The sequence below is a fragment of the Hippocampus guttulatus genome, chromosome 5 (assembly GCF_054856545.1).
Source record: "Hippocampus guttulatus isolate MCC_2025c chromosome 5, RoL_Hgut_1.0, whole genome shotgun sequence".
Classification (NCBI taxonomy): Eukaryota; Metazoa; Chordata; class Actinopteri; order Syngnathiformes; family Syngnathidae; genus Hippocampus; species Hippocampus guttulatus.
The window spans coordinates 13844057-13862425 of record NC_141265.1 but is presented as its reverse complement, the minus strand read 5'-3'; the positions used below and the strand labels follow the sequence as shown (position 1 = coordinate 13862425).

Below are 18369 nucleotides of genomic sequence, written 5' to 3'. Positions count from 1 at the left end.
CCTACGGGATGACGATTTTCTTTCTTTTTTTTTCTTTTTTTAAATTGGGATTCCATTTGGGAGGTTCCACTCTGTGAGAATTTCTAAGAGCACATTCCAAAAACAGGAGCTGTAAGCAGAGGGAGGTCCTATTGGGGGGGAAGGTAGCGATAAAATGAGAGGAGGAGGATGCATGCTCACTTTGCTCCTACGGGGTCACTTCAAAACTTTTTTTGCTCACCTTTATTTCACAACCACAAATTCTGACAACACATGCTTTGGAGGAAGAAGAATTGGATGCCCTACTGATTGCTCGGGTAAGTACGAGTGTGTTTGTACAACTCATAAGCTTGTGAATAAGTGAATGTATTCTACTGATGCTATTATTTAGTGCCTGGTGAGAGTCCCGAAAAAGCTAAACACATCTTTTGGATTTTTTTAATGACTTTTGGGCTATTTTTAATTTCCTAATGTAAATTTTAAACTCTCATCCAAGGGTACAAATCTGCATTGTAAAAACACATGCATGCATCTGTAATCGCAGCACGCTTCTCTCTTGTAGACACACACACACACACACACACACACACTGACTGGGAGTGGGCCATACATGGGTGGATGTGGAAACATAGGCAGCTCTTTCATGAGCTCAGCCTCTACCTGTGCAATAAAGACGTAACTGTGCTGCGAATAAACTGATGATGGGAACACATGGGAGCACATACACGCGCACACACACGTACACACACACACACACACCCAGACAAGCTTGTTTCTGTCACTAAGGTTTTATGAGATGCAGAGAAGGTCAAGGTTGCTCTTTCAGTGTGCAGTAAAGGTGTTTCTGTTCATGTTTTCTGTTGCTTTTCTTTGTCATTCTCTATGATAGTCTTAAATACAAAGTAAAACAATTAGCCTACATGTGATTTGGGGGAAGTGGCGAATATGCGCTGTATCCAAACAAAACGTGTCTGTAGCTGTATCCTAACAATTCATTTTAAAAAGACATACAGTACAGATCACTCTGATTGACTGATCGTTTCTGAAGTTTTCCATTGTATTTTTCTGTGATTTCAGGAGCTTCAGTCACCTTTTCTGAAGGATGCTGAAAAAGTGACACACCGTGAAGATGCTGCTTTATATAAAGGTCAAAATCAAACAAGTTACATACACAAGATAACTCCAGCAGTTACAGTGCGGAACAATTCTGATCGTTTTAGCATTTTGCATATTCACATGACATTAGTGCAGTCATCTTTCCAACTGAATGACAGCCATGTTCAAACGATGGCTGTTGGCCCTGCTGGCCCGGGTGGGCTCGGTGGTGGCGGGCCTCTGCTGTTGCGTGGCCATACTCTACCTGTTGGCATGTCGACCCGCATCCAGAGACCCCCGTCAAGACCCCCTGTGGTCATCAGGGACCACTAGCAAGGAAGGCTACATGGCACTGCTCCAGGAGAGGGAGGACTCCCACAGGCATTACATTGACAGCCTGAGCAAACAGATAGCGCAGCTCAAGGAGGCTCTCCAGGACCGGACACTGCAGCTACAGGAGTCGCTGGACAAAGCCAAAATCAAAGGGATCCTGCCTCAGGGCCTGGAGAGTCTGCACAAAACCCCCATGCAGTCTGACCTGAAGGTAACATTGATGAGATAATGCCATTTGTCGGCGGGGGGGGGGGGGGGGGCATATGTGGTCGGCGGTCCATTTAACTCAAATCACTTGCATCCCAAAGCATCTGAAATGAATAGAAATGCCATTAATCCATAACAACCAATCATGGCTCAGCTTCAGTAAACAGGTGAGCCGCGATTTGTCGTTACATCAGCCCTGAGCAAATGTGAGGTCATTTCCAGTTGACAGAATGTGGCAAAATGGGCGGCCCCTGAGATGACTAAGAATGGGTGGCTTTTGCTGCTTAACTCATATTTCACAGACGCAATATGAATCACAATGCCGTGTTCAAACTATTACAGGCCCATACGACTGTCAAAAAAAATTGGGGTTGACTTCCCCTTTAATAAAACCTAATGTTAATGATGGTCATGATGGTGGTAATGAGTTTTTTTTTGTGTTTGGTTTAGTTGGTGCATTGTGTACCAAGTCTGAGAATTGCTGTCTTGAGCCGATATGCTATCAGGCGAACGCTCAGTAATGACAACTAAAACAGTCGCAACATTTCTTGTCCAGGAAATAAAGTTAATTTCATTCCAGAAGCAAAGTGGGCCTGGGCCACATTCCTGTTCTACAGTTTTCATGAATGAATGAATGAACGAATGCATCCTTCCAGGAGTTCTTCCGCTCACAGCTGAACCGTGCAGAAGTCAATGCGGGCGTACCGCTACCCGACGAATACGTTGTGATTCCATTTGACACCTTTACTCTGCGAAGGTAAGAGTACCACCTACTCCTTCTGGCAGACACATTGTTCTTTTCTGAGGAGTTCTCATTCTACCAGATAATTGTTGTTTGCAGAGGGGAAGCTCCTTCTTGCATAAAAGCACTTTGAAACAGTAAAATCCATGCCTTCATCACATCTTGGCTGGATTTCAAACATCCGCTTTAGAGGTTTATTTAAAAATTATTTTCTTTGTTTTTATAGGGTAACTCCAGCTATTTTTTGGGCCCCCATTCATGTAAACATGATACTGTATTCTGATTAATATTTTGTGGAATAAGAATTAAAAAGACAAATCCATCCGTATTCATCAATTTCAGGGCCCTGCAGTTTTGCCCTCTACTGTCCACTCAAATTGATGTCAAAGTGCCCTTGGGCTCACATTGCAAATGTCATGGCACAACAGTTTTCTGGGTCTGGTCATGCAGCTCCAGCTCCTGATGTCACTCACTAGGCCACACCCCTAAAAAAAAACATCCATTGAAAATATGAATACTACAGGACATCCAGTAATAACTAACTCTATAAAAGTTGATAACTTTTTAAAAGATCTGTTTATTTCTCAAATCTATGATCCCAAAACAGTTCAGTATCACAACATTATACCACTAACAACTAAAGCTAAAGCTAGCTCCTTTCTGATTCTGTATACAAATATGTTTGGCACTCGATCAAGATGATGTATCCCTTCAAAATATTACACATTTGGTCTATGGAGTATTATGAATATGGTAGTTCATTCTCAGTGTATGGCAAGTGGGTGTGTCCCTTTAGGGTGTACCAACTGGAGACGGGTCTGACCAGACACCCCGAGGAGAGGCCTGTGAGGAAGGACCGCAGGGATGAGCTGATAGGCAGTGTGGAGACAGCACTACATGTCCTGAATGGACCTCAGCAACACGTGGACACCAGCAGGAGGAAGCGCACCTTCTCCCCGTCAGACTTCATTGAGGGTGAGTCTTCATGCTGCTCATTTATATTCAAAATCAACCGTGTTCTTACCTGGATAGATGACAATATTGTCTTGTTGAAACAAGACAGCTGATGATTTTAATTTCCGTAAAGCCGTACAGGTAACCCCGATTTTGTCGCAGGGGCTTCGGCCCAGTACCTGTTCTTGCTGGCAAACTTGTCCAAATAAGATGCAAAGCCTGCTTGCTTGTTTGTCCCTCACAGTTCACTCTAAAACTGTCATGATTCTGTTTGTGACCAACAGGTGGCACTGTATGGCTCCCCCTGCAGCTGCACACCTGTTGGTCGTTATGTAATTAGTTGTATAAAAGGACTCCCACCCGACCACTCATTGTTGCGTCATTGTTTGTTTGTTGGAGCTGTCATGTTTGTCTGTCATGTTCTCGATCATGTTTTGGTGATTGTTAGTTTTTAGCTACAGCCAGATTTTGTTTGATACTTTGGATTTGTTTTGTTTTCAGGGCTTTGTTTTGGATTTAGTTTTTTGTGTGTTTATCAGAATCAGAATCAGAATCATCTTTATTGGCCAAGTATGTAGAACACACAAGGAATTTGTCTCCGGTATAACACGCTGCATTAGTATCATCGTAAACAACAAATCATTGAACCATTTTAGAGTAACCAGTAGCAGTATTTGTAGTACAAGAAGAGTGACTACGTCAGTGACTGTTTAAAAAGTTAATGGCTAGAGGGAAGAAGCTGTTTAAGTGTCTACTGGATTTGGTGCGCATGGATCTGTAGCGTCTGCCTGAGGGGAGTAGCTGGAAAAGGTGGTGGGCAGGGTGCGGGGGATCCAGGAGGATTTTCCGTGCCCTTGTCTTGATTCTTGCAGTGTGCAAGTCCTCAAGAGTGGGTAGGGCGGTGCCAATGATTTTTTCCGCCGTCCTAACTGTCCGTTGAAGTCGGATTTTGTCCTTTTTTGTGGCGGCCCCAAACCAAACCGTGATGGAAGAACACAGGATTGATTCGATGACTGCCGTGTAGAACTGTCGTAGCACCTCCTGTGGCAGGCCATGCTTCCTCAGCAGCCTCAGGAAGTACATCCTCTGCCGGGCTCTTTTCAGGATGGAGATGGTGTTGACTTCCCACTTCATGTCCTGGGAGACTGTGATTCCCAGGAACTTGAAGGTCTCGACGGTTGACACAGGGCAGTTGGATAGTGTGAGGGGCAACTGTGGAGAAGAATGTTTCCTGAAGTCCACGATCATCTCTACAGTCTTGAGCGTGTTCAGCCCGAGGTTGTGTCGGCTGCACCAGAGCTCCAGCTGCTCCACTTGTTGGCGGTACGAAGACTCGTCGCCGTCTTTGATGAGACCGATGACCGTGGTGTCGTCTGCGAACTTTATGAGTTTGACAGCTGGATCTGTTGAGGTGCAATCGTTTGTGTAGAGAGAGAAGAGCAGTGGAGAGAGGACACATCCCTGTGGGGCTCCAGTGCTGGTGGTGCGTATTGATGATGTTGTTGCTCCCAGTCTCACCTGTTGTGTCCGTCCCGTCAGGAAGCTGAGGATCCACTGGCAGATCGTAGGGGACACACCGAGGTGGAGAAGTTTGGGGGTGAGGAGTTCCGGGATGATGGTGTTGAACGCAGAGCTGAAATCCACAAACAGAATCCTTGCGTAGGTCCCTGTGCTGTCGAGGTGCTCGAGGATGTAGTGCAGACCTATGTTGACTGCGTCTTCCACAGACCTGTTTGCCCAGTAGGCAAACTGGAGAGGGTCCAGCAGGGGTCCGGTGACGTTCTTTAGGTGGTTCAGCACAAGGCGTTCAAAGGACTTCATGACCACAGACGTCAGGGCGACAGGCCTATAGTCATTCAGTTCCGATGTTGCCGATTTCTTGGGAACTGGGATGATGGTAGACTGTTTGAAGCAGAATGGGACCTCACACAGCTCCAGGGATCTGTTGAAGATTTGTGTGAAGACCGGAGCCAGCTGGTCAGCGCAGACTTTCAGGCAGGAGGGGGACACTTTGTCGGGCCCCGCAGCTTTCTTGATCTTCTGCTGCTTGAAGAGCCGTCTCACGTCCTGTTCGTGGATCTGTAGTGGAGAAAAAGAGGGTGGGGGGGTAGGTAGAGTGGTTTCTGGTAGAGGTGGGTGTGTGTGGGAAATGGGGGTGACCTTTTCAAATCGGCAGAAAAACATGTTTAGTTCATTAGCAAGACCCTTATTGTTCACTGTTTGGGGGGGTGGCATTCTATAGTTAGTGATTGCTTTCAGGCCATTCCATACAGATGCAGAGTTGTTAGCAGAGAACTGGTTTTTCAGCCTCTCTGCATAGCTTCTCTTAGCGATGTTAATTTCCTTTGTCAATTGGTTTCGGGCGTGTTTGTACAGTGCCCGATCTCCACTTCTAAATGCAGCCTCTTTCTCTTTCCTGAGTTGCCTGAGTTTGGGAGTAAACCATGGCTTGTTATTGTTGAAGGAGCGGAAGGACTTCGTTGGTACACACATGTCCTCACAGAAACTGATGTATGATGTTACAGTGTCTGTGTATTCATCCAGTGTGCCCGTTGAAGTTTCAAAGACGCCCCAATCAGTGCAGTCTAAGCATTCTTGTCGAGCTAGCTTTGCTTCATCTGTCCATTTTTTCACAGTCTTAACAACCGGTTTAACACATTTGAGTTTCTGTCTGTATGTAGGTATTAAGTGGATTAAATTGTGGTCAGAAAGACCCAATGCTGCACGGGCGACCGATCGGTATGAATTTTTGATTGTTGTATAGCAGTGGTCTAGAATGTTGCCTTCTCTGGTGAAACAGTCGATCAATACAATTCTTCAAGTCCAACGTGCTCCTCCCTCCTGCCTGCATTTTGGGGTCCACCACCACCACGCAACGTGACAAAAACGGATATAAGATATGATAGATTTAGTGTTCAACCAAACCATGTCATTTTTCGTCGAACTAAAGTCCATTAGCTTAATGCTAACATATGATCCAAAATGCCATAGATGGCTTGACATAAATTAGCAACAGAGTTACGGTCATTAAACATTCGAACAACTGCTACTCTAAGGTCCAAACTGGAATATATACATTGTATGTATCCAGAATATACACAAGTATATTTTATGATTTCATACATAGGGGTTTAATACCTATGATAGCTGGGGTATCTGAAACATAAAACCAAAATTACATACTGTACATTATACATTTTGTATCCACCATAGGTGCTACATATGGTTCGGTGACTCAGCGTTATATTGTGCTCACAGGGCTCACCCGCACCGAGCGGGACAGTGGTACTGTGTATGAGTTGATGTTCAAAGGCGACGGGCCGCGGGACTACGCCAAGACGGTTCTCTTCAGGCCTTTCGGTCCTTTGGTTAAAGTGAAGAGCGAGCGAGTGGACACAAGCAGCATGCTCGTCAACATCATCGTACCGCTTTCCAAGAGGGCGCACACCTTCCGCCAGTTTGTCCACAATTTCAGGTACTGTATGGAAAAAAAATTGGGACATCGTGGATCTGTGTTGATGGTGAATGATGCTCTAGTGTGTGCGTGCTTTTGTGATGTTTGGTACAGGGAGGTATGCATTCAGCAAGATGGTAATGTCCATCTCACAGTGGTCTACTTTGGGCGCGAGCAGATTGACCAGGTGAAAGCCGTGCTGGATCAGACAACCAAGTAGGTAACATGACTTTAGTTCCAACTGCCTGCCTACCGACTTGCAAGCTAGCTAGCTATATCCAGAATGTTGATTACGCTTGGGAGGATTTACCATCATAAAAAAAAAAATATTTAACAATAATAACAGGTTCAACATTCATGACGGTGGGCCCTGACAGTTTTCCGAGGAGCTCGGACAGGGGAAAAAAAATGTTACTCTTAACATACTTCACACCACAGGATACCAGTAATCACTCCAATAATTGGACGTTTCCCTAAATTTAGACAATAAGTCTAAACACATAATGGCCGAATAAATGTTCCTAGTTATGGGGTAAAGGTTCTCCTTCCTCCACCAGGGAGACCCGCTTCAGGAGCTTCACGCTGATCCAGCTCAATGAGGAGTTCTCGCGTGGGCGGGGCTTAGAAGTGGGCGCCAGGGCCTGGAGGCGAAGCCATAATGTCCTGATGTTTTTCTGTGATGTTGACATCCACTTCACGGCAGACTTCTTGACTTCCTGTCGCCTCAATGCAGAGCCAGGTGGGAGTTCTTTGTTGGAATTCATAGCTGCATGCAACATTTCACTTCTTCATCGGCACTGCTTGATGCAACCTGCACATTCGGAGTGAAAACGAAAACATCTCAACTTTTATCTTTTAAGGGGCTAACGCTGCATTCGGGGAAGGTTTAAAGTCTGACTTTTCCGACTTCCAACTAGGAAAAGTGACAGGCGAGATGAGATGATTGACCCAATTTACAAGTTATTTTGTAACATTTGTTTTTGAGCAGGTATGAAGGTATACTACCCAGTCCTCTTCAGCCAGTACAATCCATCCATCATCTACAGTAATTACACTCATGTACCATCTATCCAGCAACAACTGGTGAGTAAAAGAACACAGATGATAAATAAACCATCCTGTACAGTAATTTTGTTGAGGGTTATGCTCCATACCACACCATAAGCACAAGCCTCTCAGCGGTGATTTATGAAGAAGTGGGGGTGAGAGGACGCTGGCGTGTATGTCGCCGGTTCTCACTCCAAACTTTTCCAAAACTTTTCAGATATTTCTTCTGATTTTTCTTTTGCCCTTCTGTTTTTGGACTGTTTGGACTGTGATTGATGTAACAAATCATAGCTTCACCCGATCAATCAAACCCCAAATCGTAACTTAGTCCACGGGCTAACGCCGGTAGCTTAAACTTACCGGCTGTCACCGCACCGGCCTTTCTCCCTCGTCATGGGGCGGCACAACTTCGCCGCCTTTGGGTTATTTCTGATACTTCTGACGTTCTGCCATCATCCAGTGACAGGACTACTACACTATTCTGTCGCGGATCTTCTCCGGATCCGGAGGATTGCACCGGAGCCTCCACCGCCGGAACTGCACCATCATCCTGACATCGCTCACCTGCCTCGACGTCGCTACATTCACCGCGGGTCGCGTAGACATGTTGACTACAAAAATCCTGGCTCAATCAACTCGACCTGGTCCACTTCTCGACGTCCTCCCAGAAACCGCGGCCGCAACACCAACTACTATGCAGTAGCCCGCCTGGCTAGGTCGGCTAACAGCACTGCCGCCATCAAACATGACACCTCCGCTGTCAACTTTGGACTGCTGAACATCCGCTCACTTACGAACAAGGGTCACCTCATTCAAGACGTCCTCGCCGAACGCAAACTTGACTTCCTCGTTTTAACAGAAACCTGGCAACAAACAAACGACTTCGCTGCTCTGAATGACTCCACTCCTCCCGGCTTTGTTTACATCTGCCGTCCCCGTGGCAACGGCCGTGGAGGAGGCCTCGCGGTAATCCACCGCGAGAAGTGGAAAGTTTTACCAGTCTCCGTTCCTGCATCAAGCTCTTTTGAATGCATGGTGTTTAAACTCCCTGGACCCACGCCAACCATCATTGCCACAGTTTATCGCCCCCCGAAGCCACATAGCGATTTCATCAATGAATTTTCCAGTTTAATCACACACTTATCCACTCTCTCGCCAAATTTAATTTTGCTGGGAGATTTTAATATTCACATGGACAACCCCAACCTGCCACTCACAAGAGACTTCACATCCTACCTGGAGAGCCTCGCGATACACTGTCTTACTGACTTCCCCACCCACATCAAAGGCCACACATTGGACTTGGTTTGCTGCTCTGGCTTCTCCCCCTCCAAGCCCACTGCTGATGTTTTTCCTGAAACCGATCATTTCCTCCTCACTTTTAACATCGTACTCCGTCTCTCTACAATCAAAACCTCCCGCCTCATTTCTTTTCGTAATACCAAAAATATCAACATTGACACCTTCTGCTCCATTATCGACCGTTCCCCGCCCCCAGACGCCCTTTCAAACCCGGATGACCTCACCGCTCACTACAATGCCTGCCTCACAAATATTCTAAATTCTCTCGCCCCCCTGAAGACCAGGACTGCTTCATTCTCTACATCTGCCACCTGGTTTACACCCGCTCTTAGATCATTGAAATCAAAAAACCGCCAACTTGAGCGACTCTATAAGAAAACCGGTCTCACCATCCATAAGGACATGTACACTACCCATATCACTAAATACAAGGACCAAATTGCACAAACCAAATCCAGCTACTACTCCGGCCTCATCCTCTCCAACGAAGGAAATTCAAGAACTCTCTTCTCCGTCATGAACAAAATCCTCCGGCCACCAAACTCTCTCCCCCTCCACCTGTACTCCACAGCAACCTGCAACTCCATAATGGAACACTTCAATCACAAAATCCTTAAGATCCATCACCAACTCCATCAAAACCTGCCTGCTCCCCCCCCCATCTGAACCTTCTTCTCCTTGTCATTTCTTCTCCAGTTTTGTTCCACCAACGACTGCTGAATTATCCAACCTCATACTCAAATCCAAGCCCACCACTTGCCAGCTTGATCCCCTCCCTTCATCCCTTGTTAAATCCTGCCTTCCTTCTGTGCTTCCTCTCATATCTGCTATTATCCACTCCTCACTCTCTTCTGGTATTGTCCCATCACTCCTCAAAACTGCTGCTATCACCCCCACACTGAAAAAACATGGCTCTGACCCCAACAACTTTGATAACCTCCGCCCCATCTCCAACCTTCCATTTATCTCGAAAATCCTTGAAAAAACTGTTGCTGCTCAACTCCACTCCCACCTGTCCCTTCACTCTCTCTATGAACCCTTTCAGTCCGGTTTCCGCCCCCGCCACAGCACAGAGACTGCCCTAATCCGTATTGTAAATGATCTCCTCATAGCATCTGATTCCGGTTTAGTCTCCATCCTCATCCTCTTAGACTTGAGCGCTGCCTTTGACACAATCTCTCACCCTATCCTCCTCAATAGACTCTCCTCCATTGGTCTCTCCCACACTCCCCTCACTTGGTTCCACTCCTACCTCACTGGCCGCACTCAGTTTGTCCAGCTCAAATCCTTCACCTCAAAGCCCTCCCCAGTCACCACAGGTGTACCACAGGGATCTGTCCTAGGTCCCCTTCTCTTCATCATCTACCTCCTGCCTCTTGGCCATATCCTCCGCAAATTTAATATCCACTTTCACTGCTTTGCTGATGACACCCAGCTCTACCTCTCCTGCAAGCCAAACTCCATACTCCCACCCCCCTCCCTCACCTCTTGCCTCTCCGAACTCAAAACATGGTTCACAACAAACTTTCTTAAATTAAATACTAATAAAACTGAAGTCCTCCTTCTTGGCACCAAATCCACTTTATCCAAAGTAAACAGTTTTTCCTTCAACATTGACAGCTCCCTAGTGTCCCCCTCCCCCCAGGTTAAGAGTCTGGGTGTCATCCTGGATAGCATGCTCACCTTCCACTCACATATCAACACCATCACCCGCACTGCTTATTTCCACCTCCGCAATATTACCAGACTTCGCCCTTCCCTCACCCCCCGCACCACTGCTATTCTTGTCCACAGTCTTGTCACATCCCGCCTTGATTACTGCAACGCTCTCCTCTTCGGCCTACCTCAAAAGTCCCTTCATAAAATCCAGCTGGTTCAAAACGCCTCTGCTCGCATCATCACAAAAACATCTTCCCAGCAGCACATCACCCCCGTTCTCCAACAGCTTCACTGGCTCCCTGTTCAACATCGCATCAATTACAAACTGCTTCTATATACATATATGGCCATCCACAACCTGGCCCCTCCTTACCTATCCGACCTTCTCCAGGTGCATATCCCCTCTCGCTCCCTCAGATCCTCGTCCTCCCTCCGCCTGTCAGTGCCCCCTGCCCGACTGAGCACCATGGGAGCCAGAGCCTTCAGTCACGCTGCTCCAAAGCTCTGGAACAACCTACCTCCGGACCTCCAAAACTGCACACCTCTTTCCACTTTCAAGTCCCGTCTAAAAACACACCTGTTCAGGATTGCCTACAACACATAGCTCTTCCATTTCCTATGTTTTTATGATTTTATGATTTTATGTCCTGTTTTTATATAATATCTCATTTACTAATTTTTACATTGTATTTTCTTATTGTCTGTACAGTGTCCTTGGGTGGCATGAAAGGCGCTTTTAAATAAAATGCATTATTATTATTATTATTACAATAAATGAAATCCATGACGTAGAAATGCCCTATTAGTACTCCCTATGCATGTTTTCACAGCATTTATGGCACATATTTTTTCAGTCTTTAAAAACACTTTGAAATAATACAAACAAATTCTAATTTAATATATTCAATTTAATAACATCTTCAGTAAAAAATAGACTGATCTTGAAATGCTTCCGCTTTTAGCTTCATCTTTCAAATTTTACCCAGTGTTAAACACACAACCTAATGACCAAAATGGGAATTAGATCTGAGAACAAACAACAAAATGGACTTATAACTGGACAAAAAAAATTGTCACGAAATAGCGAGACCACAATGGATGGAGGTTTACTGTATGTCTATGTTTGTATTATTTCAAAGTGTTTTTAAAGACTGAAAAAATATGTGCCATAAATGCTGTGAAAACATGCATAGGGAGTACTAATAGGGCATTTCTACGTCATGGATTTCATTTATTGTAATAATAATAATAATAATGCATTTTATTTAAAAGCGCCTTTCATGCCACCCAAGGACACTGTACAGACAATAAGAAAATACAATGTAAAAATTAGTAAATGAGATATTATATAAAAACAGGACATAAAATCATAAAATCATAAAAACATAGGAAATGGAAGAGCTATGTGTTGTAGGCAATCCTGAACAGGTGTGTTTTTAGAAGTATCTGTGCTTGGTGGTTGCGCCTTCTCGGCAGCACGCCTGTACCAGCACAGATTTTGATTGGGGAGGGATGTCGGCGCCATTGACTGTCGGTGCTGGACAGACCTGGGCGCTTGTGTTTTTTGCGCCTGTAATGGGCAGCATTTGTCACAACCCCGTTTTGTTCAGTGGAGATGTCGGCGCTGTGGGACAGTCGGCGTTGGTGCAGTTGGATGGATGGCTGCTGAGGATGAGGAGAGAGGAGCATCGGCGCTCTGCGCCGACGCGTATTTGGAACCGAGAGTCGCCGCTTGGATGGCGGATTTCCATGGGACAGGAGAAGTGAACCAATCTCTTTTTTTGGTCAATGGATGCTACAGCTTCTTGTTGACTTTGAAACTTAGCTTGTAGCCGACGTGTGCACATTTTGAGCATGACGTCTCTGATCCACTGGTTAAAGGACACTTTGATTCTGTCCTCTTTCATCTCAAACTGCTTCAAACACAAAGCGTGTGACAGAAAAGTGGTTAGGACTGCACAAATGTCCGTGTTTTATGATATGTGTTGTGTTTATTATTTTACTTTATGTTAACTGTTTTGTTAAGCGCTTTGTTACAGCTGCCGCTGTTGTGAAAGCGCTATATAAATCTGCATGTATTGTATTGTATTGTATTTTTTCACTAAAGTGTCCCCCCCCCCCCCTTTTTTTTTTTTGTCTCAGGTGATAAGACGCGACACGGGTTTCTGGAGAGATTTCGGCTTTGGAATGACATGCCAGTACAGGTCGGATTTCCTCAACATAGGTAATGACTAATCGACATGATGAAGAAATGCTACATTACTGTATTTATATACTGACAGGAAATAGCAAGAAGAGTGAATGTTCATTGGCAGTATGTTGTTAAAAAGGAAATTACAAATTGCTTTATTTCCTCATTTATAAGCCCATAGCATTTATTTGTGTGGGAGACGTTGGGGTTTTAAAGAACAATAATAAATATTATCATTACTCCTCAGTGTCTTTGTTTCTCTCATCCTAACTAATGTCATAAATTACTGCTGGTGTCAGTTTGAATCATATCTTATGACACAACTGCAGGATATTGCAAAAAAAATAAAGGAAGTAGCACTCAAGAGGAAGACCCCTCAGGACTGTGATGCGTAGTGACTTTCCTGTTCACTGTTTGTGCTTGTCCTTTGCAGGTGGTTTTGACCGCAGCATTAAAGGCTGGGGGCTGGAGGATGTGCACCTGTACAGGAAGTATCTACACAGCAAACTAATGGTGGTGCGCGCTCCGTCGCGTGGCCTCTTCCACTTGTGGCATGAGAAGACGTGCACTGACGAATTGCCACCGGACAAGTACCAGATGTGCATGCGGACCAAAGCCATGAGCGAGGCCTCACATGGGCAACTGGGAGAGCTGCTCTTCAAAGCAGACATCCAAGCGCACCTCGATAGGAACAGTAGAATCTCTTGAAGTGTTGGACATTGAACGCATAGTTAATTGAAATCAAAGACATTTCCAATGGGTCTTAATAAAACGTGTGTGTCATGCTTTTGTACAATAGTCCAATCATCAAGAATTCATTGTAATTTTCCGTCCTGGTTTTATCCACCGCAAAATCATGGCGGGGGGAGACAGCATCGTGCTTTTTATTACGGGACCCTTAGGCGATAGTTCGGAGTGAAATTGAAGCGCCTGAAGAGCAGACATGAGTTCAAGCGTTTGGCACAATGGATAGAGGCTAGTAAATACTGTAAAAGGTTCTCTAGTTCCCTCAAAGTCAATCACAATACTAATAATAACATTTAACGTTGTAAAACATAAAGTATTCACATCATTAAATAGAATTAAAAAGAATGTAACAGCTTTTGTCATTTTGTCATCCATTCTCTGAGCCACATATTCTCACGACGGTCACAGGTGTGCTGGAGTCTATCCCAGCCCTCTTTGGGCAGATTGTGGGGCACACCTCGAACAGGTTGCCAGCCAATAGCAGGGCACACATAGACAAACTGCCATTGACACACACAATTACACCTGAGGACTATTTAGACCAGGGGTGGGCAATTATTTTCCCGGGGGGGCCAAATGAGAAGCAGAAAATATTGTGGAGGGCCGGGCCAAAAGTTAGAAATAGAAATAGAAAATAAAGAAGATAGCACAATGTCTTTGTATGCCAGTAATAATGTAACATTCTCCTCCACTGTCACACTCAGCACCGGTTCTCCTCAAGGATGTGTACTGAGCCCCCTGTTGTTCACGCTCTACACATTTGACTGCTCTCCGACTCTTATTAGCGGTCCAGTTTGCGGAAAGTTTTTAGCATGATTACAATCAAATCATTCTAGGAAATGTTCATTTATTCGAGCCACAAGCAATTCACTCTGAGCATGGAAATTGCCAGAATCGGACTGAGTAAGAATCGCTTCCTTGTTTATCAAAGTCTCGTAGATTTGAGTCTTTCCGATTCCAGGCGTCACCTGAATGTTTCGTACTTTGTTACCCGCTTTGTTTAATCAGATACATATCACTTTCCCTTCCATGGTCATTACTCTCTCCCTCTTTCTTCGTCTTCCCCTCCCTCCCTGTGCTCTGGAACTTGAATTAACTGCGCCACCTGGTGTTGAAATAGCTCTCATTACAAGTCCAAACGAAATGAATGCAACCAAACCTTAATTGTGCACCAATCTTCGGCGGGCCGGATTAAAAAGACCAACGGGCCGGATCCGGCCCACGGGCCGTAGTTTCCCCACCACTGATTTAGAGTGTTTCATTAACCTACAATACATGTTTTTGGAATGTGGGAGGAAATCTTTGTACCCAAAGAAAGCCCACGCAGGCAGGAGGAGAACATGCAAACTCCACACAGGAAGGCTGGTGCCGGAATCAAACCCTGCACCTCTGCACTGTGAGGCTGATGCGCTAACCAGTAGTCCACTGCGCCGCCAATAATAATAATAATTATAATAATAATAAGGCGAAGAAGAAGTGTACATATTATTTTTAGAGTGCTTTAAAAAGTTCTCAAGTTCCAAATTATTTTACAGATTAGAAATGGAGTGAAAAAAAATAATAAATAAAAGTGCAACAAAAATAATTCAGGAATAAGAACATGAAATTCAACACAGTAAATAAATAGTTACATCTAAAAATTAGATAATGGCCAGGTGATACAAACAGAGCATACCAATTGCGTTTTGAGGAGCAATTTAAAGGATGTGAGGTTTTTGAAGTCTTCTTGTGTCGTGCGAGACAGTTCCAGAGGGTAGGGGCAGCGACAGAGTAGAATCTGTCACCCAAGGTTTTGTGTTTGGTTCATGGTATGGAGGAAAGGTGGTGTATGAATTTAATATGTTGGAGAATGGGGAGATTGTAGTGGAGTTTTTGGAGACAAGGATGATGTGGTCACAGGAACGAAGGAGTTCTGGATGAGCTGAAATTATTGATGCGATTGAATTTTGTCAAGACAGCAAGTGATGTAGCTGTTAATCAGGGTTTCGGCAGCAGTGAAGAGAGTGGAGGTGAGACATGTTTTTCTGAGGAAAGAAAGCTATTTTGGAGATGTGACATGTTGGTTGCTGTCAAAGTGATAGCAGGTTTGCGGCAGTGAAGGGAGGGTGACTGGATGATTAAATTTGATTTGGAGGAGCTGCACATAATCACGAGGGGGTCACCAAGCACTGAGCTGGGCACACATTCTTAAGATGGAGCAGTTTTTAATGAAGATCAGTTGTTTTTTATCAGTATCATTGGAGTATTGCTAGGTGTGGGCACACCGGTGAAGTTCTCCTTCTATTTGGTGGTGTTGAAGAGTGAATGCAGGCAGTAGATGAGGATAGAATGGTTGATATTGTCAAGGGCAGCTGGAAGATTGAGGAGGATGACAGCTGATATGAACAAAGGGAGAGGACTGACTCATGCAGGAGGCCTAAATGCATTACTGGATTTAGCCACACCCCCCAAAAAAATCTGGAAAATAGAAATGGTGTAAAACAGGTCTCTCCACATTTCTATGCAACATGGTTCTCAGTCTTAAAATGATTTCAGCAATTATTTTCAAACATGTATAATATATTGTTTTCACACAAAATAAAAATCTGATTTTACTCAAAAGAGTAAAAAAAAATTAAAATCATGAATTTTTACTGCTCCTCAGTAAGTTGCAGTAATATTAATAGCTTTACTGAGGACATTATATGTATTATTAATATTATATAATATTAGTAATAATAATATTATAATATATAATATTAGTAATATTATACTACGTCTCGTGGTTGATGGAGCAACTTTTCTGTACTCTGGGAAGCAAGACCACCATTCACATGGAGTCGGCATCATCCTCTCCAATAGTGCAGCAAAAGCATTGATTGGATGGAAGCCGGTGAATGAACGGATTATTACAGCAAGGCTCTACACCAGATATGCCAAAGTAACCATCGTACAAGTCTATGCCCCAACCGAAGCTGCCTCAGCGGACGATAAAGACACCTTCTACAACCAGCTCCAGACCGTGCTTGAGGAGATCCCCAGACATGACATCAAAATGCTGATTGGAGACTTCAACGCAAAACTGGATAATGACAGAAGGGGCCTGAATGCCACAGTTGGACCACATGGGTCTGCAGGCTCCACGAACGACAAGGGGGAGAGACTGTTGATGCTAACCAGTACCAACGGCCTCAGCATTGGCAACACCTTTTTTGAGCACAAGCGGATCCACAAAGTAACCTGGGTTTCACCTGGTGGCGGGACCCAGAACGAACTGGACTACATCTGCATCAACACAAGGTGGCGCTCGTCATTGCTCGACGTTCGCTCCCACAGAGGTGCAGATGTGGGTTCAGACCACTTCCTTGTGGTGAGTAAAATCAAGCTGAAGCTGAAGAAGGTGAAAAAGGTGCAGCCCAAGAGACCTTACGCAGTGGACAAGCTAAAGGATAACAACATCTCAGAAAGCTTCTGTGAGGAGTTGAGTAGGAAGCTCAAGGTATCACAACACCTTGCAAACATTGAGGAGCAGTGGAGTATGTTCTCTTGTGCCATTGCTGAAACTGCAGAAGCAGTTATCGGCAGAAAGAGGGGTACCAACAAAGAGAGATGGATAACAGACAACACCTGGAAGTTGATTGATGAAAGGAAAGTGGCCAAGATAAAAAGAGAACAAAAGAGGAGGCTCCGGAGCTGGAGGATGGAAGACGAGGAGTACAGGCGCTTGGACAGGGCAGTGAAGAAGAGTTGCAGGAAGGATAAAAGACAGTGGCTAGAAGAGAAAGCAAGAGAGGCACAGGAAGCAGCCGAGAACAACAACACGACGACCCTATACAAGATCGTGCGGGAGCTAACCAACTCCAGGAGCAGCTCTAGCGTGCCAATCAGGAGCAAGGATGGCAGAACACTTCTAAGCGACGAGGAGCAAGAAGCAAGATGGCTGGAACACTTCAGGGAGGTTCTCAACCAACCAATGCCTCCCGTGCTCTTCAATTTCGATCAAGAGACACCAGCTCCAGCTCTAAATATTACATCGAAAGAGATATCCGAGACTGAGGTTGCCAGAGCAATCAAGGGCCTTAAGAACAACAAGGCACCGGGACTCGATGAGGTAGCTGCCGAGATGTTGAAACACGGCCAAGACGCTGTTGTGGAGAGCCTTACCCACCTGTTCAACCTGATTTGGCATGCTGAAGAGGTTCCTGCCGACTGGAGACGTGGGGTCATTGTCACGCTTCCTAAGAAGGGAAACCTCGCAGACTGCAATAACTGGCGGGGCATTACACTGCTGTCAATCCCCAGCAAGGTATTCTGCAGTGTCCTGCTACATCGCCTTAAAGATGAAGTGGATAACATCTTGAGGGAAGAGCAAGCCGGTTTCAGGAAGGGAAGGTCTTGCGCCGAACAGATCTTTACCCTTCGAAACATCATAGAGCAGTGCCAAGAACTTCAGACACCACTCATGATCAACTATATCGATTTCAAGAAAGCCTTTGACAGCATCCACCGGGAGTCACTGTGGCAGATCGTCCAGCTGTATGGTGTACCCCTCAAGTACATCAACATCTTCAGGTCATTGTACCACAACTCAACCTGTTGTGTCAAAACCAACAGTGGCACAACTGATGATTTTGACATTGTCACTGGTGTAAGACAGGGTTGCATTCTGTCACCCCTACT

At 45.0% G+C, this 18369-nt stretch overlaps 1 protein-coding gene across 1 annotated transcript; it reads left to right on the top strand.

Annotated features, from left to right (window-relative positions):
* The first annotated feature begins 164 nt into the window (after positions 1–164).
* LOC147205172 (chondroitin sulfate N-acetylgalactosaminyltransferase 1-like) lies at positions 165–14010 on the top strand. Its single transcript, XM_086112147.1, has 10 exons — positions 165–296; positions 1057–1618; positions 2271–2371; positions 3153–3331; positions 6569–6785; positions 6879–6980; positions 7322–7503; positions 7753–7847; positions 12915–12996; positions 13397–14010. The coding sequence occupies exons 2-10, from the start codon at positions 1247–1249 to the stop codon at positions 13669–13671; spliced, it is 1605 nt and encodes a 534-aa protein (XP_085968273.1). The 5' UTR covers positions 165–296; positions 1057–1246; the 3' UTR covers positions 13672–14010.
* The last annotated feature ends 4359 nt before the right edge of the window (positions 14011–18369 follow it).